At 45.9% G+C, this 25,048-nt stretch overlaps 1 protein-coding gene across 1 annotated transcript in view; it reads right to left on the reverse strand.

Annotated features, from left to right (window-relative positions):
• The window catches only part of SLC50A1 (solute carrier family 50 member 1), a 129,750-nt gene that overhangs the window by 40,059 nt on the left and 64,643 nt on the right, over positions 1 to 25,048 (reverse strand). Inside the window, exons 4-5 of the mRNA XM_069650148.1 lie at positions 16,530 to 16,691; positions 11,738 to 11,857 (exon numbers count right to left, since the gene is read on the reverse strand). Coding sequence (XP_069506249.1) covers positions 11,738 to 11,857; positions 16,530 to 16,691 — 282 coding nt within the window. The remainder of the gene's footprint in view (positions 1 to 11,737; positions 11,858 to 16,529; positions 16,692 to 25,048) is intronic.

Here is a 25,048-nt window from a genome sequence, read left to right on the forward strand (position 1 = left end):
TAAGTTAGAGGAAAGAAAGCTGGTCCTCCAGGAGCTTAGTGAATTTAAAAGCAAATATGAGAAGCTACTAGAGCACACCAGGCTGCTCTGGAAAAGAACACCCAGAACAATAATGACAAAACTCAGGAGGCGAGTCTCCTGCAGCAAAAATTGGCCCAGTATTTACAAACCAGGCAGGAAGCATAGAGAGACAATGAGGCTCTCTGTGAAAAGAATGATAGGCTCCATAAACAGATAGCCATGAAAGAGCAAATCATTGAGACCAGTAAGGCCTTATTAGGGGAGCAAAAGAGTCAGATTGCATGTCACCAGGGAATAGGAGCTGAAAGAGAAGAGGTAGGAAGGGACAGAGAAACCCCTGAGCATAACATCCGGACCCCTGCAATCAGAGACTCTAACCCCTTCAGTACCATGGACTCTGCCGCCTTCCTGACCAGTGGCTCATATGAACCAACGGCCACAGGGATGGTAGACTTCAGCAGAATTGGCAACATGGGACTGACAGACCAGCGCCTCCGAGAAATGGATGGGCGGGCATCTCTGTACAGATTCCCAAATGTTAGGGCTAGCCTCTCTGATCAGGAAGACTCCTGTGAGGGGAGAATCAGTGAATTGGATCACTCCAGGAAAGCAGGCCCACAAAGAGTATCTTAAAGACCTCTTCCCATCGAGGGCAGTGGGTGGGGGGGGGGGTACTCGGCCAATCCTGGGAGCAGGGGAGAGTGAGAAGACTCTTCTGAGCGCCACAGGCATCAAAAAACTATTCCCCCACATTCCCCCACATTCTGCCAGCCATTCTCAAGCTCGCAGAATCAGGGAGAGCCTAGAGGATCAGATAGTCACCTCTTGTAGTAGTGCCTCTGAGTCAGAGGATGAGTGGACTCGGGTGAATAAGACTAAAAAGGCCAACAAAATTAAGAGGGCTCTACTACAAGATCCCCTGAAACAGATCAAGGCCATTAGGAGTGTCATAACTCCCTATCACAAAAATGCCAAGTATTCAGTCTGGGAGCACCTTGAGTTATACGAGCAAATGATGGATACTTTCCATCTGAAAGATAGCCAGAGTTGCATCCAATATGTCAAATGGACATTTTCCCCAGAGTACTCCAGCTTCTTTGCGGGGATGGAGGATCATAACCACTCAAGATGGTCCACCTACAGGGCGGATATCTTAAAACATTTTTCTGTACATAGGAACCCCCAAGAGGCCCGCAGGGCGGCCTACAATCTGCGGTGTGGGGAAGACCAAGCCCCACAAGAATTTGTGCAAGAACTAAAATGTTCCTTTGCGCAGACCACCAGGAGGGTGCGCACAGACAGTAGGGAGTTCATTAATACCTTCTTTCATGCACTCCCTAAATACATCATGACCCAGCTGGTGAGGGACTTTCACGAGAAGAGATTGCTAGACTGGGTCATTGAACAGGTGACCCATATTTATGAAGTGCAGAAACCGGTAGAGAACAGAAATACAAATAAAAACCCCAAACCAACCAACACCCCTGCTGCTGCTAAGGTGGCAGAGGTGAAGGTTGCCCCCATTTTAGATCTGGAGATGGGAGGGGGCCTAAAAATATTCCTGTACAGAATCCATCTTCGAACCAAAGAACCAGAAGGCCCTCGGCCAATCCCAAACAAGTAAACCCACAAATGGGACCCCTAAATCCCCTGATTATATTAGCCCCTGTTACAAGGGCAACAAACCCATCCTGGGGTATGTGCGGACTCCCCCAGCTTAAGGGGGGGGCATCCAGCCAGGTAGATATCAACCCAGGAAATTTCCCTCCTAACTTTCCCCAGGAGGGCAGTAATCCCCCAAATGCCAGGTTGAGCTTCTTTCCCCGGTACCCGCCAACCTTCAACCCACAAAACAACCCTCCTTTCTTCCCCCACTTTCCTGAGCCCAGACAGCCCAATCCGGAAGAGGGGAGGCCAAGGGTGGAGGGTTACCAGAACTATCCCAACCAAGGATATTATGGGAGAAGGAACAGTTACTCTTCCCATGATCCACCTAGGATGGACCAGAGACCCCCGTACCAGCCAGAGCGGGTGTCCCAACTGGAGCGCCAGGTCCAGAACTTGTCACAGGATCTGGGTCACATGTTGAGGGCTCAGCAGAACCCTCAGATGAGCATGCCGGCTCAGAAATCCACAAATCAAGGGTCTGGTACTCCAGAGCAATGACGGGGAGAGAACCCCAATAACCCATCGGTTCGAAGGGAGGAGGCACGGGAGAAATGGCGGCGCAAAGCCTTAGAGGAAGCTTCCTTCCCCACTTGTGAAAAGCCCCTGGAAACCCAGGAACCGGAACCAAAATCTCCTGCCCCTGAAAGTCTGCAACCCAAGGAACAGAGGACGGGTAGGAGAAATAAAGGGCCTAAAAAGACCCATTTTGTGGAGGAGGTTAGCGTCTTCCGATTTGAAGGAGAGGGGTCCTCAGAGGACTCTGGGAAAAGGATCTTCTCCTTCAGGGATGGGGGAACTCCTCCCAAAGAAAAATGGATCCCGAGAGATCCTAATCCAGACTGGGTAGATGTGGGGACTGAGTTAAAACCGCCCATCATTGAACCCCAGAATGATCAGCCAGAAAGCCACCTGGCCCAAACATATTCTGGGGACTGCCTCCAAAAAGGGGAGGCAGTCCAGAGTCAGAACCAGGGGAGCCCAGAACTCCCCCAATATCCAACTGCCACATTTTTTTTTACAGATCCCCCAGCTCCCACACCGAATCCTGCCCAAAGTACCCCTGTGTCAGAATCAAGAGTAAAGAAATTAGCCCACCAATTGGCCCAAAATCCGGTCCAACTACAAGGGCAATGTACATTTTTGGCACTAGCGGACACTGGATCCCAAGCCACCCTTCTGTCAAAGAGGGCCTTTGATCAGCCGAATTCAGGAAGGGGGGAGAGATACCAGATCCCGGTCACCCCCTCTTCCTTGCCAACTTCAGAACTTGATGGGAATTAAATTCCTGTCGAGGGTACTGCAGATTTAGAAAGTAAAATTGGGCAACACAAGGTGAAACACCCGGTCATAGTTGTGACTCCAGAGGGCACACGATGTTTACTAGGGAATGATATCCTGCATTGTCTCCCCTAATAGATTGTGTAAACAAGGTCCTCTGGACCCAGATTAACCGACCAATAAAATTAAAACATAGCGTCACCCATGTTAGTTTAAATGGCACATGCCACATGGTTGAACAAAAACAGGATCACATTGAATTCCATTTTCAGAACAACAAAATCCCTGATGTGACAGTAACTGCAGTGGAACAACAAACTGATGATGGGAAGTCCTCTCCATTTCTGAAAATCAACCTTCCTTCCAGTCTCAAGCGGTATTCCACACAGGAAGGAAATACTCTGAAATTCTATACCAATTCACAATCAGAAAATCCCACTTCCATAGTCCAAAAGGATGAGAAACCAGCTCAAAGCTTGGCTGACATTCAGAAGACTGGAGAAGAGTTGTTCATCACTATCAGTTAAATGAGGGGAAGGACTCCAGAGTGTGCGTGAACAACAGTAAGAGCTTCATCAGCGAAGCCATGTTCCAAAATCTCCCAAAAGATCCAGCCATTCCCACATTTAAATTGATAGACAAATGGGAAATGGACCTGGAAACACCCAATTCAAAACATCTCCTGTCTAGCAGGTGTATGTTCAGAATTTCCAGAGGCAACAAGAGCATAGTCCATAATTGTTGGGTCGTGCGAGACGTCCCTGACGCATTTTATTTAGGCAGTGACATTCTCAATCGCTTTGCCATTAGTTTGGACCTAATACACTTCAAAGCATGGTCCCGATTAGCGGATAATCCCATGGACTTTGATGATACACAGAAAGCATTTCGTTGAGATCAACTGCTGCCATATGCAGTTGAAGTTCAGATTGGAGAGGAAGTCACCATCCTAGAACGGACCTGACAATTCCCACTTGAAGTAAAAATTAAAAGAGGACAGGAACTGCTTAATCCTGATGCATATGTTCACCTCAATGCCCATCTCCAACAGCAAGGGTTGGGGTTAAACCCAACACATCTAGTCAATACAGAAGACGACACCATTCCAATAGTGGTGGATAACAGCGACCTTAGGAGTATCACTCTGGGCGCCGGCAACATTATTGGAATGGCGGTTGATGACCGACATCTTTCCATAGATTTAGGTAATTAACTGATCGGACCCATCCCCAATAACTGTTTTAGACAGAGATAGCGACAATGACAACACCAGACAAGATCTTCACCCGGCATGGAGGGAATTTCCTGGTGTACTCTTCCTGCCCTTATGGTAAAGAAGAGGTGACCTGTGACTTCAGGGGGGATGAGGTGATCTTTAAAGTCCACCAGGACTGCCTTCCCCACCTGAAGCCATCAGTCAAAGTTAGTACTTTAACCAGGGACTCCTCCACCCAGCTGGAGGAGGCCGCTGAGATAGCCAAACCAGAAGTCTTTCTGGACTTCAGGCAAATGGTTGAAGAGAGAGCCAACCTAGCTGATGCCTGTGAGATTCTGGACCAAAAGCAAAAATTGAAACAAGTTTTCTTAGATTTTCAGGATCTCTTTGCAGTGGGCTCACATGACTGTGAAATCCATACAACCACTATTCCCACTGACCCTGGTATGACTTCAGTGTTTGTGAAGCAATACCGCTTGCCTCTCGCATCCATGGACTCCCTCACAGAAATAATTAAAAACCTCGAGTCCTGTGGGATAATTCGTCCAGTCCACAGCACCTTCAATAATCCAGTGCTGGGGATTTTGAAAGCAAATGGCCAGTGGAGACTCTGTGCTGACTAAACAAAGCAGGTCACACTTCCCGATGGCCTCTTCCCTATATTGACCAAGGGCTGGCCCAGATCGAGGGGTCGAAGGTATACATTGCTATTGACCTGACCAATGGGTACTGGACCGTACCTGTCAGTAGGGAGGACCAATACAAGCTGGCCTTTACCTTCGGGGGCAGCAGTACACTTGGACCCGGACTCCCTTTCGATACATCAACTCTGGCAATGAATTCAATATCTTCTTGCATAAGGCCATGCCCGATTTAGGTGAAAGGGGTAACATGGCCTATGTAGATGATGTTCTGATCAAAAGCTCAACTGTGGAGGAACACATAGCGGAGATCTGTTATGTTCTGACTCAGTTGAGGGCTGCCGGAGCAAAGCTATCTTTCCAAAAGGCACAGTGGTACAGGACCTGTGTCAATTTCTTGGGGCATGAGATAACTCCAGAGGGTCTCTGTCCCCAGGAAAAGAAAGTGAAAGCACTTTAGAAACTAAAAGAACCCACAACACTGCGTGAGCTAAGGAGCCTCCTTGTTTGGGAAGTTGCAGTCCTTGTCGGCTTTGTGTTCCTATTCAGGCGATATCTTTTGTGCCTGTATGATAATGGTTGTTTCCAGGGTCTGCTACCTCGGTGCTTATATTGTGACTGTTACAATATTTAGTTCAAAATTTGTTTTAGAAAAGGCACTTATGTGGTTGCACTCCTGAAATCGCAGTTTGCTCACATATTAATATGTTTTTCAAGATATTCAACATTTCATACACATTCTCAGCTCTAAATTTCCAAATAGACAATTTTCACTTGCAAGGTTTTTTTTCAAACAGTTTTCATACCATATATTCGAGTACTTCTCTTGGTTAAGTTGCATTAATAATCATGCAATTTTGCGGTAAATTTTTCCCTTATAAGAAATTGTTTCTCTCAAGGGGTCCAGAGAGTGATTACAGTATAATCACCCCCTGGACCAATTACTGTCCAGGGTTGCACTTTGTTCAGTTGTAGGTTTGTGCCTGTGCCCTTGTGTGGAAATTTTACCTCGATATTTCAGGAGGTTGATACTTACCTGTATTCCCTTGTATGTAATTCACATCTGTCCCTTGTCACTTTCGTTCTTATCGAATATTTTGTAAATAATTGAGAAATCATCTGTGAAAAAATTGGTTTGCAATAAAATTGTATGTTCAAAACCACGCAGCTGTATTTGGGATCTCCCATCCTGATTCTTTGATGTTAATACTTATCTTCTTTGCGAGCAAGACTTTATCCTCTGTGGAGGAAAAATTCAACGATTGTGAGAAGGCACTCCTGGCAACAGTGTGGGCATCGAAGAATTCCCGACCGTTTATCCAGGGGGAACAAATCATAGTGGAGACTCCACACCAGCCTCTGCAATATCTTCAAAGTGACAGAATCCGGGCCGGAAATGTGAGTAATTCCTGAATTGCTTCCTGGATTCGGTCAATGAAAGGCTTTCCCGTGGAGGTCAGTTATGGCCAAAATAAGAAGAGTCCCCTCGCACAAGGTCTGGCTGACTTGCATGATTGTGCCAGAGAAAACTGTCTCGAGGACGAAAGTCTTAAAATCAAGGACAACATCGAAGCGTACCTCAATTCCCCACAGAAAGTCTATGAAGAAGACAAGTGTGAGGGAATGCCCACTGTCTATGTGGATGGGTGCTTCTACCATGTTGACAACAATGGGGAATAGGAACTGGTGGCCGGTGTGGGGGAATGCCTGGGTGAATGATGCCCCAGAACCCTCTGCTGGGTACAAAATCGGTCCCCGAAGTAGACAAGTGGCAGAGCTGATGGCTATGCATCAAGCCATCCTCACTGCTGTCCAACACCAACTCCACAAACTGGTCATAATCACGGATTCAGATTATGTCCGGAACGGGTTTGTAGAGCACCTGATTAATTGGAAAACCAGAGGCATGCTATGTGCTAACAATAAACCACTAAATCATGGAAAATTAAAACAAAATATTGATGATCTGGTCACCTTTAGTGGGATGACCATCTACTAGAAAAAGATCAAGGGCCATTCCAAAGTAGAGGGACCAGACAAAACTGGAAATAACTTAGCTGATCAGCTGGCCAAAACCGGAGCCATCCAAGGGGATCTACTTGAGATAGAGTCTGTGTTGGGGGAAATCCAGGTCACTGCTATCACTAGGTCCCAGACAAATGCTCACAATGAATTCTCAACTGCCCAGTGGCGTAAGGAGACCCCAGATGCCGATTTAATCATGGGTCAAAAAGAGGATCCAATAATTGGTAAGTTTTATCAACACATTGAGGACCCTGAGAACTTTCCCCTGATGGATACCCATTGCATTGGGAAAGAGGACCTCAGAGTGTTGATGAATGTCCAAAAATGTTCCAAATCGGTTTGTTGGTGAGGAGATCCATATCTGGCTGTGACCAATGGGTGGTCCCTACCTGATGCTAAGTCACGCCCCTGATGACAGACCTTGATAAATGCCTCCACAACTCACGAGTATGTTGGGAATCTGAGAAAACACCTTCAACATGCTTTTGCGTATTCTCAACGGAATCTGGAAAGAGCTGCAGACAGTATGAAGACCCACTATGACCTTAAGACAACTAAAAAGGTATATCAAGTAGGAGACCAGGTCTACTTGTACAATTTCCAAAGGAACCAAGCCAAAGAGCGCAAATTTCTCCCAAGTTGGCGGGGTCCTTTTGAAATTGTGAACATAATCTCACCAGTCGCCTACAGAATCCGCATCACCAAGGGAAATTTGACAGAAGGGAAAGACAAGTGGGTCCACATAGACCAGATAAAGAGTTGCCATCCCAGGCATACTTCGCGGCAAATAGAAGAGTTTACCGGAAACCCAGAGGGGGAAAATCCGGACATATAGAAAAATTATTAAATGTTCATTGATTACATGCGAGGAAATTGGTAAATTATCATTGACTATATGCAGCGAATATTGTCAATTGTTTTTAAATGCATGCATCTGTCCCACTGCTGAAATCCCCTGGGGAAAAGTAGCGGGAAACATTTCATAACCGTGCTATGTTCTGTTTTGTAGTACTGGAACTAAAGCCACCTAATCACCTTGAAGGACCCCCTCGGGTACCGGGAGGAAAAACCCAAGAGATACGGAGTGTCGCTCCACACAGAACCAGCAAGGATAGCCTGTCGCATCAATCGCTGACGAGAGAAGCAACTGGATTTCTTCACAAAGAAGAAATCCCATGTGCCCGACTTCCCCACGACTGGAAGTCAGGCCGGAGTCAGGGGGAGGGGGAGTTTGTGGGATATTTGTACCCATGCCAATGCAGTCCACTACACCCCTGTGCCCATGGGGGAAGAATCAGCCAAAAATGAATACGCTAACCCCTGTGCGCGCCAAATCTGCAAAACTGTGCATGGTTCATAAATCACGAAAGGCTGCACACCCCTGCCACACACAAAAAAACCACAACCGGCAGGCAACTTCAGGTAGTGGGTAAAGGTCACATGGTCCTCTGTGTCGAAGTCAGGCCCATCCCAGGGCATCAAGGGGATATAGCAACCTGGAAAAGCTCACCTATCAAGGTCTACAATTCAGAATTACTTGATACCCAGAAGGGATCAGTGTGGGAGTTCCAGAGTCTGAGTCGATGCCCCATATAATCAGAAGGTCAGAGAGATTTAGAAAAACACAACCATAGATCTAGAACACGTGGTAGCCCTCAATCCTTCTTCCTCAGTTCAGTGGCCATGCAGCACATGAGGGTGGTGACAGGAACCGTTTGTAGCCAACAGTGAGGAACGAGACTAGCCCTCTGGGGCAGCACAACGCAAGGATAACATATGAGGAGAGCACCACATATTGATCCCTATTTAGGCCACTGCATACAAGCAGGGATCAGGGTTCGAAAATTGAGGGACACTGGGAGCTATTTAGCTACTGCCAATAGCCTAGAAGAGCCTGGTTAGCTAAAACAGTTACCAGGAGCTACTTGTTGCTCCCCAGGACAACCGATGCCAAGCAAACACAACTATGTGAATTTAACTCTGTTCATTTGGGACAATCTATAAATAAACATTAGGACACATCTGTATGATGTTTAAAACTTAAGCGTTTGCATTTTATGTGGAAGGACTTGCATAACGCTATGTACTGGCTCCTCGTTCCCCAGTGGTAGCCCCTGGTTACCCAGCAACTGCTTGTAGTTCCGGCTTTTCAAATCCAACTTTGGAGTCATGAGGGACTTTGACGAATCCAGCAATATCGTCACCGATTATCTGGAAGTTTCTCTCACATGGCCGGGGAAAGGAAGAAGCTACAAGACTCTGATCCTGGGAGTGAATATCTGCGGGAGGACCACGTGAGGGAAGACAAACTCCAGAAAGCAGACAACCACTGGATCAAAATACTCTTGCAGTCACAATTCTGAATGACACTCATGAGCCCCTGCAACATGGCTTATTGTGATGTAGTAAAAGAATTCCCAGGCTTTCTCAGCCAACCACCTTATGTATCCCCCACTCCCTCTTTTAGTATTGAGACGAGGAAGAGGGATAGAGCATTGAAGATGACCAGAAGCGGGAAGCCAATGCTGCATTCTAGTCTTTGGAAAATGTTAAGCAATGCAGAGAAGCTGACCAGAATGAGAGAGAGAGGCAGAGACTGAAACTGCTGGTAACTTGTTTTGATGCCGGTGAACAGACTGTGAAAAGCAGTTTGGAGGCTGACACAAATGGCTTGCAAGTAGACCGAACCGAAGGAAGCTCACCCTTGATGGCCTTAAGCAGCTGAAACTGCACGGAACAGAAGAAGGCAAAGCGAGGGCTAACTGGTTAACAGCACGCATGCTGAGTCAGGAGATCAAAACATAAGTATAAGGAAAGATGCGAGAAACACAAAAGCCGCCCGGTAAGCCTAGAGAAAGCAAATGGGTTACCGGAGCACTTGAAGGTGAATGCTGTGTCGCACTAACAGTGCGAGAGAGTTAAAGTGATACAATTAATGAAACTTATACAGATGCGAGCAATATTCAAAAGGGGTCAGCTACCCAATACTTGAGAAGAGGAATTATTGTAAATGCAAACTTTGCTGAGAAATGGCCGGTGACCCAAAATTGGAAAAGCATTATTATGTGAACGAGAGAGTCATTGGAGAACGGAAAAGTCCTGGCAAATTACTGAACCAGGCAAACAGTGAGTCTGGGACTTGCACACAAACAGGTAGATAAAGCTGTGAAACTGTATTGTGACATCGTGACAGGAGAGTAAACAAGGAGTGGAAGGAGAAGTGTACTTGAATTTGTGAAACAGTAGTATGATATCCTGGCGGGACAGTAAGCCACCAGTGGAAGGAGACTTGAACTTGAATTTGTGAAACATGAATTTGTGAAACAATAACGTGACATCCTTGCAGGAGAGTAAACCATGAGTGAGAAGGGAAGTAAACCTTAACTTGTGAAACAGAGACAAACGAATATATAAAAGGGAAGAATCATCCCCCTTTTAAGGATCAGTGAGAAAGTCGCAATTACCCTGGCAGGAGAGTACACCAGGGAGATAAAAAGGTTAATGGAAGTACAAAGTGTGAGAAACTGAACATTTAAGAGAATTGTGTATTTAAAAGGAAGCTCAAGGGAAGATTCAACCCCCCTGGACAAACTTGAACTGTGAGAAAGTGTCTTAAATTACGAGATGAAATCTAGGGGAAGAGAGACCCCTTTCCTGGTAAAACTTTATTCTTTCTTTTCTGCACCTTAAAACTTTATAGTTTGGAGCACTGAAAGAGAAGCTATAAGTTCATAGCTTACAGAAATCCCCTTGTACACATTATATTGAGTTTAGAGCGTAAGAGTCAGTTTAGGGTTTTTGGACAGAGAACTGAGGACGCTCTTTTGTTTAACATCCTGACACAGACAATCCTTTGTTTTGTTGAGGCAAGGAAACCCCTCTTAGGATTAGGGATAGATAGGATTTCCCCCTATCCTCCTATTATTTTGATAACTAAAAGTCTATAGCAAGCACCTAACATGCCACTGTGTCAGAGTCTTACTCTTGATCCCTTATAGGACCCTTGCAAATGTCTCACTGAACCCAACCTGCTTGGGGCATATTATATGTGACCAGCTCCAATGGGCTGCAGGTCTTGTATGCCAGAGGATTGTGTTCCTCCCCCGGAGACAGAAGCTGTAATCCAGCCCTCAATGTGTGGTCATATATGGCAGCTGGGCCCTGTTTTTAGAGAGTCCAGACCAAGGGGGAGTTCATAGCAGAGAAATCCATGTGAGTGTGTGACATAGCCTAGCAATCAACCACCGCGACGCAGCACAGAAAGAGACAGAGAAAAAGAGAAAAGCGGGAGAGAGAGAGAGAGAGAGAGAGAGGGATAGGGGAGAGAGAGAGGGAGAGAAAAAGAGAGAGAGAGAGAGAGAGAGAGAGAGAGAGAGAGAGGGATGGGGAGAGGGAGAGAGAGAGAGAGAGAGAACTTTGATCTACTATCCGAATGGGAAGCAGAATTTGTGAAGCCTCAGGATAAGCCTCACAGGAGTAGGGAAAGAGATTGAGCCAATGAGGAGGACTAAACATATTGAAAGGTATAACTTGATACACCAATAGCAGCACAGTGAAGAGAAACAAGGAGAGGCGGAGGCCTAGAAAACGTTTCATGGAAACAGCTATGGGGCAGCGTATACGTATGACAGTTAGCTTAATAAAATAGCTTTTGCCATATTATGCATGCTGAATAACATAGCCTTTACTGAAATATATATGTAGACTCATAAATACTACATAACATGTGTTATGTTCATTGGCATTTGCGCGATGCACACTTGACATTGATATGGACTTGTAGCACTGTAGGTTTGTGCGGGGAAGGCTCTTCAGTGTGCATTTCATCCTGGCTTGAGTGGAAACCACATTGGTGGGTTAAGAAATGAGGTGACAGCGAAAGGCTCACCATGATGTAGAGATCATTCATCTGCATTCCATACAGGACCCAGGAGGTGGAGGTCAGGAACGTGGCTACCGTCAGGGAAAAGGACAGGCACTTGGTTGACTTGGTCTTGATGATCTTTGCCTGCACAGAAGAAAATACAAGCTTTAGTCTGAGCTCTCCAGCACCAATGGGCTGGTGTGGACAACTCTCCCCGAAGATAGTCTGCTCTTTGAGTAATGCTTAGTAAGGACCACATATCGGAAAACATAGTCATTCCATCGACAGCCAAGGCATCTAATGCCATACTATCTTTAAAAAAAGCATTAAAAAAAGCATCTAATGCCATATATAGACTTAATACCAGCACTACAGGAGCTCAGAGATCTGAAAATGGCCATCAAATTAAAAATACCATAAGTATAGGGCCTCGTTTGTGTGAAAGGTAACAGGCCCTCCCAATAGAAGCACTATGGAAACAGTACGACACCTCGCTCGTCATTGCAATACGTGAAATAGCTGAATATTATCATCTTAATTCCAGAACACTAACGTTATTCTGTTTTGTATAGAATAACGCTAAGCCGAGGTTGCCTACAAGCACTGTGTGTATCTACATTTTGTTTTAATATAGGGTTTCTATAATAAAAGTAATTACTAAGGGTGTGGTGCAGAGATGCAATCATTTTCACAGTAAGCAAATACATAAACAAGTTTGCAGTGCGGCTAGGCATACCTAATTGGTATGTTCGATTTAGGGTATAAGCCTGCGTAACTCGCTATTTACTACGTATGGCCTTTGGTACACGCATTCCACTATACCTTCGGACTGGTGCTTTACGAAAGATTTACACTCGATTTAACGAAGAGGTAGGGTCAGTGGCCAAACGAGAGATAGCAGTTAGTGGAGGTGCAGGAGTCTGAATAGGAGACTATGGTTGGGCACAATTCTGTGAGGAAGGAGAAGTGAGTGGGGGGCAGGATTTATTTATCTTAAGTTATACATCAAACAGCGGTAAAGTTATGGTGGGTTTAAAAGGGCTTGGAAAAACCCCTTTCACCTCAAATGTGAAAGTACATTATTCCATTTGAGTCAGACATGCCACAATGCCACCTAGAAACCATAGCTGGAAGTTCACCTCCAGCTCAGAGCCGCAGCAGCAAGGCATTGTGAGTATGCAAATTAGCTCAAATGCAAACCTTTTGCTCCAGAAAATTGTGCAGTGGTGGGGTTATTCTGTAGAGAAATTGAATTGCAAAGTCCAGAACTTTGTTAGGGGGAAAAAGAATGAGTGGTGGACAGGAGTCAGTGGTGTGGAAGAAGTCCGCAGGGAGACATGGTCTGTGAGAGGGCAGTGGTTAGTTAAGGACAGTAGGAAGGAGTCAGAGGGGGCAGGGGTTAGAAGTTCATGAGGGGATTCAGAAAGTGGAGGGGCATGTGTCAGTCAGCAGTGGTCAGAAGGCAGAAGTTAGTGAGGGACAAGGGTCACTGAGGGCAGCAGCCTTGGAGAGAGCAAGAGCAAGTGGGCCAAGTACCAGGGGGAGAAAGAACCACTACTGAGAAAGAGGGCATAATTTAGTGGGGGGCAGGAGTAAGCAATCCTGGTCAGAGTAGGACATCTACTGTGGCCCTGGGGTGGAATAAGCTCAGAATGGGAGCAAGAGGGTAGAATATTTGCAACTGTATTTATAGTCCAAGTTCATGGTGGAGTCTTCAGCAGCAGCAAAATAACTGCTGCCACCGCTGTACTAGGTATAGGCTTGGGGTCGTAGGCAAGAGTAGTTCCCTTATCCCGCCCTGACACATCCTACAGCAGGGCGCTGCTGCAAGATTTCAGGGGAGTTCAGTGTAAAACCGCTGGAGGGAACCGAGAGAACCGTTTTTTTTCCTTAAAGGAGTGAGGCGGTAAAGTCCCCCTGCTGCTCGATCCATTCCTTTGCCCCAGAGACGGGGCAACATTTGTCAGATCTCCCTCCTTTAAGTCTGGAGGTGCCAAGGTCAGAAAATAAATGAAGTGAAAGGTTGAACAGAATACTCAGCCTCCCACCTAAAAAATGATGGCAGCACCAGCACATGTCCCCAATGTCAAAATCCAGCAACTTCTCCATTGTCCTGTAGTGTCTGGCAGGTGATAGGACACGGGTAACAAAAGGGGTCTCTCTTTTAGGGGCTCAGTTCAAACAATCCCAGGGCCCACTAATAATACATAACTTTGCTGTCTGTCCATTGGCTCGAATGTGACACTAGAAATTAAATCTAAAAACGTCACATAGATATTATTTGGATAGGGCTATAGAATTTAAAGTTACAAGATGGCTCCTACTGTTTTAGAGACCTGGAAATACGGGACAGGTGGTTCCTAAACAAGCCATTTCTTTTTGTATTATTTTATTTTAGATTTTACATTTTTAACAACAAGAACAATTATTAACAGTTCACATTACAATAACGATAAAAACATAAATATTTCATTTTTATTTAGCATATCCCAGATAGTTAACAGAATAAGATTTTTTTTTTTAAAAAAAGCTATTTCTCAAAGAATTGTTTCCACTACGCCAGCAGAAAGCTAATGGAGACAAAGAGGCTATCCCAAAGCTCATTCTGCACGAGCTACTGTAGCCTTAGAACGCGTTTTGACTCATATGCCTTTGGAAGAGCTATGTAAGGAAGCCATTTAACAGACGGCCCTCCCCCTATAGCTTTCCCAGGCACTTCTGCTGGGAAAAGCAACATGCAAACCTCACATGTCTCTTTCCATGATGTCCTCCACTTTCCTCTGGTAGGGGCATTGTTTTCGCGTTTATAAATCTGGGAAAGGTCCCGTGCTGGTGAAGTAAAGGTACCTCTCTGTTGCATTACTTCTCCAGCGTGGGTAACCTCCCCAGATTCAAAAGCAACCTTGGCTGCGCATTCAGAAGTGTGGGTTGCATATATAAACTGGAAAGCAAACTAAAACGACTTCCATCATGCGGTGCTTTCTTGGATTGCAGGCCATTTGCCCAAGCGGCAGAGACCTATTTTCTACGGATGTCAACATGTAAATGTTCCCTTATTAAGAAAGAAAAATGTTTTCACTTTTTTTTTAACGATAAATGAATAGGCTCCAATTTGTCGGAAAGGATCTATTCAAAGCTTAGTAGTGGAGGATACCCTCGCTGGAGGGTACTGCCACAGGCCTGTACCCACTACTTAGAGGGAAGCACAAGTGATTCTATTTAGTTTATATATAAGGTTTTCCTTTTTCGCACATGTCATTGCCGTTCAGCCACATTGTTTCTCACTGCTCCGATGTATCTAGTAAAGGCTGCCATCATGTGACATACAGTAGAAATCTACATGCCATGAACTGTTGTTCATCATTGCAATATTTCGCCTTGGTGCATGTGTTTCCAGCACAGGTGGATGCGTGTACACCAGAGTAGACAGCAGTGGTGATCCTGGTACACTCTTTTACATGGACTTTGAACATTCCAACCAAAGTACATTAATTTGGGACGAACATAATACATCCTCCCCCCATAAAGGACTGTTTGATGGAGAAACTGGATTAATAGCGGACAGGGTTCGATATTGCAAAATGGCACGTGCCCTATAGGGCTATGGCGATATGTCTGCGTGAGCTTGCCGTACATGTGAACGAATGTTTCTTAGCCATTGTGGGCTTTCAGAAGCAGACGAGCCAGTCCCATTTTTTGTGGGGGGGACAGGCTTTCTTGCTAATTAACTATTTCCGTGGAGGCCAGTTTGCCACTGAAATTCTCGCTAAATTTGCTGCTCAGCCAAAATCCAAGTTGTGCTACCTTTTATAGGACAAACTGGAAATATTATAGAAAGATGGTACAATGCATTAGCATTCGAAGACCTGCAAGTACCTCCTACTGTTTCACTCTGTGACTGGCGTCTGATAAAAAAGATTTATGGGCCTTCGAAACCCAATACATAATTCCATCTCGGCATAATATTTTCAATTTAATCCAACAAAAGGAAACACATCTTGGATTACATGTTATTTTGAACCTGGACGAACATGGTTTCCACCCTTTCGTTGCACATACGTTTGCTGAAAAACACTTTATAACTGAGGAACTGAACTACAGGGAGACATTTGTGTACCCGAAATTACGCAGCATGTTCTGCAGGAAACTTTAACTCTTATTCCCAAATAAGGAATCCCACCGACGTATGTTAATTATAAGGACAGCACGTACCACAGAATTGACTGTGCAGAATCTATATCGAGACTACTGCATCAAAATGCAAGCGCTCAGAATATGAGGGCCTGGAAATTTAAGAGTAAAATCACAGCATTGGACAACAAGGCTTATTTTTTCTCAACCGAAGACTACAACTGGAGAGCTGGGGAGACATAGGTGTTTGGGTTCAGGCTGACCCTTACACAAGAAGATTGGGCTGCTTGCACGCAAGGAAGAGGAGAACACCGTTTGGCACATGCAGGTGCCTGGGCACGAGGCCTACCTACTCCTATATTAAAGAGCCCAAAAGACAGGTCAAACCAGAAACAGTTTACTGTGCATAAGGTCACCCACGACCGCCAAAAGCTCCCCGCGTCATCCTGACCATGGTTAACTGAAAACTGACAATTTTCAGCCCCTACAAAGGTGACATTTCTCAAATTCCACAACCTACAGGTTGGTCTTTGGATGTGTAAACAGTCCTCTCCCATTACTGTCTTGGACAATGCGAGCATGCTAGGTGTTTATTTTGTTGCATACCAAGAAAAGCAGGTGACGTGGCCGGCAGTGGAGGACAGCCGAGCCATTAGACCAGCATGTCAGTCAATCTGTGACTTACCAGGTCGGTTAGTGGGGACATGTACATTCCGATGGTGAAGATACTGAAGAACAACCCCAGCCGGTCCAAGCGCTTGGCCACGTCGGGGATCTGCAGGTAGAAATAACAATAACCCACAACCAGTACCGCCAGAGACGCCAGGCATTTCAGCAGAACCGGGCCCTGGAAAACAGCAGAAATAGAACAACAAAAAAATCAATCAAAAGGAGCTCTAATGAGCACAGAGAGAATAAAAAAAAAAAAATCACAAAACCATTGCAAGATACAGTTGCATGCATGTAGATGTTGGGTGAAATGGGTGTGAGGAATTCAACTATCTGCATGGTGGTTGTGCGCTCGCCTGGGCTTTTTTGAAATGTTAAATTAAATTGAATGATGGTGGAGCAATCTCTGGAAAATGTGTGGGGCTAATCTGCACACATTTTCCTATGCTCAATGCACGACATACACATAGACCTATGTACTCTGGGCAGACACAGCACACAGATGCAGTTCGCCCTGTCGTATTAAGTTGGGACCTGACAGGTGGAGTACACAATGCATCTCCAGAAGGTGGAGGGGGGTGGGGGGGTGCAAACCTTCCCCCTGCCATGGCCAGCCTAATTTACTAACAAAGGCTCAATGGATCTGCCCTGTGCTTTTGTTGAGCACTGTAGCTGGTGGCAGCATTCACATACTAATCAGAGTTTCATTGAAGCAGGCCCCCATAGGGCCTGGTTGCAGAGGCTAACAAAGGAGTCAGGAAACCCCAACAACCTTTCATATGCAACTGTGTCAACCTGATGTCAGCTCTCACCCTCTGTATCGATTGACAGTGAAATGTCACATTTGGGACTGCGTGTTTACAGTAGTCATTCCTGCAGGGAGACCCCATTCAGAAGCTACGAGTATGTGGTTTGACGGAGCCAGAAAGTATGGTCTCGCCGCAGCTTCAAGGGAGACCTGCCGCTTTAATCAGGAACCACAGAGAGTTCCATTAACCAGAGAGAAACTTTGATCCACAACAGACAGGAAGATGGGTGGGACTTAGTAGTACATGTTTCACCCCTTTACCTTTTCTGTTGCAAAGCACTCTGGTTATGACCACACACATACAGGAGATTGTTGGTGGGTACCCATTATTGGCTCATTATGTTAGGCTTAGCCTACACCAATTCCTGTGATCCATTTGGCTTTAAAAGAGGGCCTAGCCCTTCTTTTGACAGATCAACTGAAGGCTTCACCAGAAGCAGAAGGAAGAACTCATCATTGGAGCCTGGCTGAAGGTACAGTCTGCCTTAAATCTTCCGCTAATGAAGGAAGGCCAAGACCTCCAAGAGAGAGAAGAAAAATCCCTCCCCAAAACATCTCCCAGGGAACAGTGGGAGATACCGAATTCAGAGGACCCTCCAGCTGCTACAGAACCAGTACCCAGCCAGAACACAGCGTGCCCTGCTATGTTCTACAGCAAGCTTCCTAGGTTAGAAGTGCCAGAGAGTCTCTGAACCAAACCAAGCACAAGGCAGCTGCATTCAACACTCTCCTCAGCACTGGACCATCCGCTTCAAAAGACGACACAAGTCCAGCGAAGAAACTAGAAGTGTATCGACAAACATCTACCAACGTCTGCCTTAAAGGACATTTTCGAGCCAGTCGAGCCCCTCGAGTTGCAACCAACTGCACTACTGACTGTTAAGCCGCAATCACTAAAGCCATCCGAGACACCTCGAAAAGTGCTGCAGAACGGCTGACCAGCAATGAGACAATTCCTGACCCCAAGCCGCCGTCTAGGCCAGCTTGCAACTGTCCATCCAGCTTCGCTCACCATAGTGCCTGCAGCCTGATACCCTCAGCTGTCTCTGTCTTGAACTTTGTTGCAGAAGCTGCAAAGCACTCTGAAACCAACCCGACTCTGTCGAGCACTCCTACAGCACAAGATTCTGGCCCCCTGGTCCTCCTTCAAAGGCCATTTGTGACATTTTCTCACCCACTGCTCCCTTTGTGCTGAAACCAAGTATCTTGAACTATTGTGATTAACTACCATATGGACTACCCTCCAGTCAGTATCCAGAGTGCATCCCTGTTCCTTCTTTGACACTGTCTGTCCTCTGCATTGCTTTACAGGGTGAGTTGTATTTTTTAGTGTGCTAGAACGGTCTGTTGTGATAATAATAAAGGAGATATTTGTTTACAACCTTGACTAGACAGTCCTTTTTATCGTTGGGGAATAATTGGATTTTCGCAGTGTGACAACTAACCAACGATCAATGACCTATCGGAGATAAGCCTGCTGTTGCGTCCACGTTACTAAAACTGGACATGGAGGTTTATAATTTGCTTGTGTTTCCAATCTGTTCGGATCCCTTCTAGTGTAATGGAGGCGTGGGGGTGATTGATGATTCAGAAACCAATATTAATCCCAAGGTCACTGGTGCCCCAGAAGTTGATTTGTCACAATGGGCTAATTAAGCTTAGAACTTGCGGTGACCCTCACAGCACGCCAATAAATTGGACGGAGTGGACACATGGTCTGAGCCCTAGCATGTGCGTGCTGAGGTTCGGAGTATATCCCGCTGGATGAGGGAAGCACTCTTTCCTCAGCCATATGCGTCTGAGTTCATTAATGTGTTTGTAGTTTTTATCATGATGGGCATTGGGCAGCTCTGGGTGTGGATGGTAGCTCATCCTGCCCTGGGGAGGTAATGTTGTACCCCTCACCATGCTGCCCAAAGTCTGGCATAGTGGGACTGCCAGCTCTAAACATTTTAATAAAAAGTGCAGGTTGGGGGTCCACTAAGCTTGCGTGAGTGACCTGTAGCATTATGGAGGTGGGTCTTGGGGCATGGCTTGCAATACAAGAACACCTCAGCTATGAACATTTTGAAAGATAAGCATGCATATAGGAGGGATGATGTAAACTGCAGACCCCTTTATCCTAGCTAGTCACTAAAATGAAATAATCCCAAAAAGTGCACAGATGCATTTTGCCTACTTGAAAGTACCTTTCGAGATGTACCAGTACTATCTACAATTATTCCCGCATAAAAGTACCTGTACTATCTTGATGACTGTATTGCTGTTAGTAAAGTACCTGTACTGTTCTACTACTCTTTAATAAGCACGTTCATTAGAAGTAACTATATTTTTGTTTTAAATGTATCTGCCTAGAAAAACATGTGCCATTAAAACCGTGTCCCTATCCGTATACAAGTTTCTCCCCTATCCTTTTACAAGTCCCCCACATCCTTATACAAGTTCCTCCAGACAAATGACCTTTTCTGTCCACTAACATTCCGTGCAGAGAACAACTTAAACTGGGGATTCAACACTGGCGGGCATTTGGATAGGCAGGCGGGTGCCTTTAAGTAGTGGGGCAAAGATGGTCACATGTTAGGCAGAAGCCGGTCATGTGACCGACTCAGCAAAGCTGTTTTCAGAGGCAATTGGCCGGCACGAAATCTGAAGATGTTCCCAGAGGACAGGCGGTATGTGGCAGCATCCTTGCCACTTCACATTTAACACGAATTGCAGGATAAACTCCACTTTCTGGATTTCTATGTATAATCCTCTGACTAGTAGGGGCCCAAGTACAGATAGGACAAGTGAATGCTCGTAATGTTTCATGGTTCAAGCAGCTTCCTAGCTGTAGCATATCTACAAAAAGCACACCGCAATAGGGTGTATGAGTGTCTCAATTAAAGAAACCAACCGATTCTGAAATTTGCACTCCAATGAGGTTAAATAGTGTCAAAGAAATGGAACCAACGTGTAATCTGCAGAGTCCCCCGCTATCCAACGTTAATGACCCACACACAATGCAACTCAAGCCTGACCTGTAGCACTTCCCGTTACTTCAATTGTAGTACACACACAAACTTATGCAAGCAACAGAACCATCCATTCAAGAATCACTTGCAAGCAGCCGCAACAGTGCAAGCTCTGCCCTTGTACACTCACAGCAAGTACAGGTAGTAGTAGCGTAAGGATCCATCACACCCAGAACTGGTACTGTACAGGCAGAAACAACACAAACACCTACCCCACCAATGCAACAGACGTGCAGGTTTCCCACATAAACACAAACAGGTACAGTATGTTAATGTTAAAGGATATTTGTACCATGCACTATCACCACCGAAGTGGTCCCCTGGCGCTTGGCGGCTCTGAAAAAGGGAAGAACGGGGGGTGAATTAGTAGGAATAAGCTGGAAAAGTGCAAGAGAGCAGTGATGTGCTGTTGGCGGTCTAAGCCGGTGGGTCCGTTGGCTGGGCTTGGGGTGCTTTCCGTTCGGTAGCCGTTGTGTACTGTTGTGTGCGTCTATGTGTGTTTGTTTTGTTGTTGCAGTGTAGTGAAGTTTGTTGTGTTATAGAGTTGTGGTTGTGTTTTAGAGTTTGAGAGGTGTATGCAGAGGGGTGAAATTGTTAGTGAGTCAGTAATTGATTCATGATTGCACGCTTGGTCGGCGAATCGTTTGTCAATCACTGAATCACATTTCTATCTGGCTGCGACGCAGGCTAAACCTTCCATCCGAGTGTGGCATATGCTAACATTTACAATTCTATCTAGATGCGACGCAGGCTAGGTTGAGGATTCTAAGTGTGGCCCATGCTAGCATTCACAATTCTAGCTAGATGCGACGCAGTCTAAACCTAAGAATTTCCATATGAGTGTGGTATCCGCTAACATTTACAATTCTATCTAAATGCGACGCAGGCTAGGTTGAGGATTCTAAGTGTGGCACATGCTAACATTTACAATTCTATCTAGATGCGACGCAGGCTAGCTTGAGGATTCTAAGTGTGGCACATGCTAAAATTCACAATTCTATCTAGCTGCGACGCAGGCTGATCTTCATAGTTCTCTCTGGGTATGGTACTAGGTAACATTGTAATGCAGGCAATATTTGCTTTCCAGCCATGAATAGGTTTAGGCTGGTGGTCACTATCTCTCTAAGAGTGCATGGTGTAAGTCTGTGGCTGTCTAGGTTATGGCAAGGTAAGAGAGTGACAGGAGCTTTCTGGAGTAGAGTAATTGCTCTACACCTCACCCATGCCAACACTTACAGTTTTTGTCGGTGTCTGGTGACCGCTGGCTTTGTTGGCTTCCCCTGCGGACACATCTTGGGGCCGCCTCTGTAGGAGCCACCCTTTGTCTTGGGCCCTTAGTTGCAGGACTGCACGGGCAGAGGGCTGCCCTGGGAAGGCTGGTAATGGCTTGGCTAACATTGCCCACGGACCAATGGGTGCGGGGTAGGCGGGTCGGGGGGCGGGAGGAACGGTGACCACGAAGAGGGCGCGGGGAGGGAAACAGGCAGCAGAAGGGCTGATTAGGGCCTGGGGGCCCGGACAAATTTACTATTTGGGCACACAAAAGCCCAGCAAACACTCACCACGGTCATGGATGAAAAGGAGCAGGTGGAGTAGCATGAGTCGATAGACTCAAGCACACGGTCCCACGGACCAATGAGAGTGGGGTAGGCGGGTCGGGAGGTACAGTGACCACAAAGAGGGTGCGGGGAGGGAAAACGGGCAGCAGAGAGGCTGATTAAGGCTTCGGGGCCCGGACAACATTACTATTTGGGCATACAAAAGCCCAGCAAAACACTCACCTCGCGCACAGCAGCTAAACCGCCCCTTCACTCAGAAGAACATGCATAGAAACAATGCACACGTCTCATTCTCCCTCGCTCTCTCACACACATACACACCTGTACTCCGGGCTTTAAGTCGGCCAGGGCCAAGCCCAGGCAGTCAAAATGCATCCCGACTAGCCCCAGTCATGCCGACACCTCTGGCAGCCGTGTAGCTAAAGCACTGCACAGTTACATGGACTGCCTGCAGGTGTCAGAACTTCGGGAGTAGTGACATCTGCAGACAGTCAGCGTAACCGTGGCTTCGGCTGCACAGCTGGCAGATGACTCTGAACTCCAAAACAAGAGGAGGGCCCAGTCTCTCCTTTTGTTTCCAAGTAAAGAGTCATCATGCAGAACAAAGCCTTTTAAACGAGGGTTCAGGATGACTCTTTACTCTGAAGTAAAAGGAGAGACTGGGCCCTCCAGCCCTTCTCCTGTTTCGGAGTAGAGTCATCATGCAGCAGACAGCCCTTTCATTCAAAGAGTCAGCGGTTTTTAACCATGCCGTGCCTTGCATGAAAGGGCTGCCTGCTGCATCTGAGAGCTGGGGTACACTGTGTCACACATTTGGTGCGCCCAGCACCAACAACCTGGGCGCAATAAAGGTAATAATGCCAGTGTGGCCCAGCTCCCCTGCTTTTACCAGCCCCCCTACCTCCATTGGCAAGGGGAGGCTCTCGTTAGGGGCGTGGCCTAAGTACACACATACTAAGGCCAGGCCCCCCAATGAGAGCCCACCTCGATTTAGCATCCCACTTAATCCACTGCTTGTACCGCACAAAGTACCACTATATGGCCGACCATAGTGCAATCTTCCCCTCAGAGATGAAGAGTTACGGCAAAAAGGATCCACACTTCCTAGTCTAGAATCATTTTATTCTCGTTCTCTCCTCTTTTGTTTTTCCTTTCTCCCTCGCCCTCTTGGTCATTTGTAATGTACCAATACTCTGTGAGAAGTCCTGTCTCGCTCTCCTTTTCTCCATCATCTCATGTAGTCTCACAGTGGCATAGTGTCTCCAGGAGGTGGCAAAGAGAAGCAATTGACACGCCCTAATTGCCCTCCCCCCGAATTGGTGGCCTAGCCACACACGCTCCCCTCACCCACCCACAAAGAACACTTTCAGGAGTCTTAAATGTGCTAGAATTCAATCGCTCCTTTGTGAGCTTTCCTTTCTTCTGACCTTAAACTGACATCATAGGCCATGAATATTATTAAGGTGGGGCATCTATGTTAAAAGCAGGCTTCCCACGTGCTGGACACACATCTTGTATAAATGCTCCACTTACATGAGACAGCAAAGAAGGCATTTTTAAGTGAGAAATGCTTCTTAAAATTAAATCCAGAAGTTTACTATAAACAGAGTTTAGCTTTCTGATGGGCTTGCTTGCAAATACCTTAAATTTGGTGTGCCCCTTCGAGTTTTATTTGCAGGCTGTACTTCTAAAGATGTTATTTGCTTGTCAAACTGCTCAATCAAAAGCAAATGCTTCTACTAGGCTGACAACATTTTCTAGGAAGCTGAGCTATGGGAGCCAACTTTTGATTTTAACTGTGGGGGCAGAAAAGTGAGGTTCCTGCCCCCCCATCTCCCTCATTGCTAAGGGAGCATTTCCCCCATTTCCCCCTGTACTCAACCCCTATGGGTGATCTCATTTGTTAAACAGATTGGCCAGATTCTTTTTTTTGGCACAAGTGAGGAGACGCACTAGCGCATCTCTTCACATGCGCCAAAAAAAGAAGCAGCCCAATTCACAAAGGACATATGAATAAGCGCAACTCAGATGCGCTCATTCTGAGGCATTTTTTTGCGTATCTGCGCAATAACAGGATGTTTCTGGGCATTTAAACGCGCATCCCGAATTCACAAACGTGATGCCCCTTTAAATGCCAAGAAATGAGGGTCCTTTCTGACCCTGCCATGATTTATTTTAAGTGTAACAGCAACAGTTAAAACCGTGGGTGTCACACTTGCATTTGAGAATTTCAGTGAGACAGGCCATTTTTAACAGCCGGTCTCAGTGAAATGCGTTCCCAGCCGAGCCTGTCATACATCAGTGTTGGTAATGTATGCAAGGGTCGGGACAGTGTATCTTTGTGCTATTTTCCAGCCCCTCCTTAAATGCTTAGATCACCTTTGAGAATAAGGTTACTAGACATTTCAGCAAATAGCGTATATGAAAAAGCACATTCTCTTCCAAGATGTAAGCAGATTATTGGCAAGTTGTTGATTATAGCTGGGTGGTAATTGCTTCTCGCTGGAGAAAGCAATATGTCCCAAAAACAACAGACTAGCTTACACAGCCTTCTGTAGCGTTGATATGTGAAAAACTAAGCTTTAATCTACAGGATGGACTCTCACGCTCTTTCTTAACCTGAAGCTCTTTCTTGGAATATATAGGGCTTTACGTGTCTGTCGCGACTACTAGCTCTAGGCTTGATGGACTTTTCATCACTGTAATGTATTACACCTTACCGATGACTACTGCCTTTATATGCCTAGCAGGTGCTGTTGATACCAAGGGGGTGAACTGAAGGGCGGAGGTTATGTAATGGATTTGTATTATTAGTTTGATCATGCAACATATTTTGTAACCTTCTTATAGTGTTAAGCCAGAACTGTCATCGCATTAGTTTGTACATTCAGTGGCACTCCAGGAGGCAATATCTGCTTAATGTAGCAAATTTAATAAACACATTTCGACCCTACAATTCGAGGATGTTAAGTGCCAAACACAGGTGTTCGACAATTTGTGAGTTTAAGTCCTTCCCTCTGCTGTCGAAGACGGACGGGGGTGAGGTTACTTTTGAACATGCAGGGCTACTGCAATATAAATGTCAAAAATCACAGCTAGAAACATGCAATATAACAGCACGTGCTACCGCTGGAAAACCGCCTGTCGATAATGG

This window comes from Ambystoma mexicanum, chromosome 1p, assembly GCF_040938575.1.
Source record: "Ambystoma mexicanum isolate Mex_15411 chromosome 1p, UKY_AmexF1_1, whole genome shotgun sequence".
Classification (NCBI taxonomy): Eukaryota; Metazoa; Chordata; class Amphibia; order Caudata; family Ambystomatidae; genus Ambystoma; species Ambystoma mexicanum.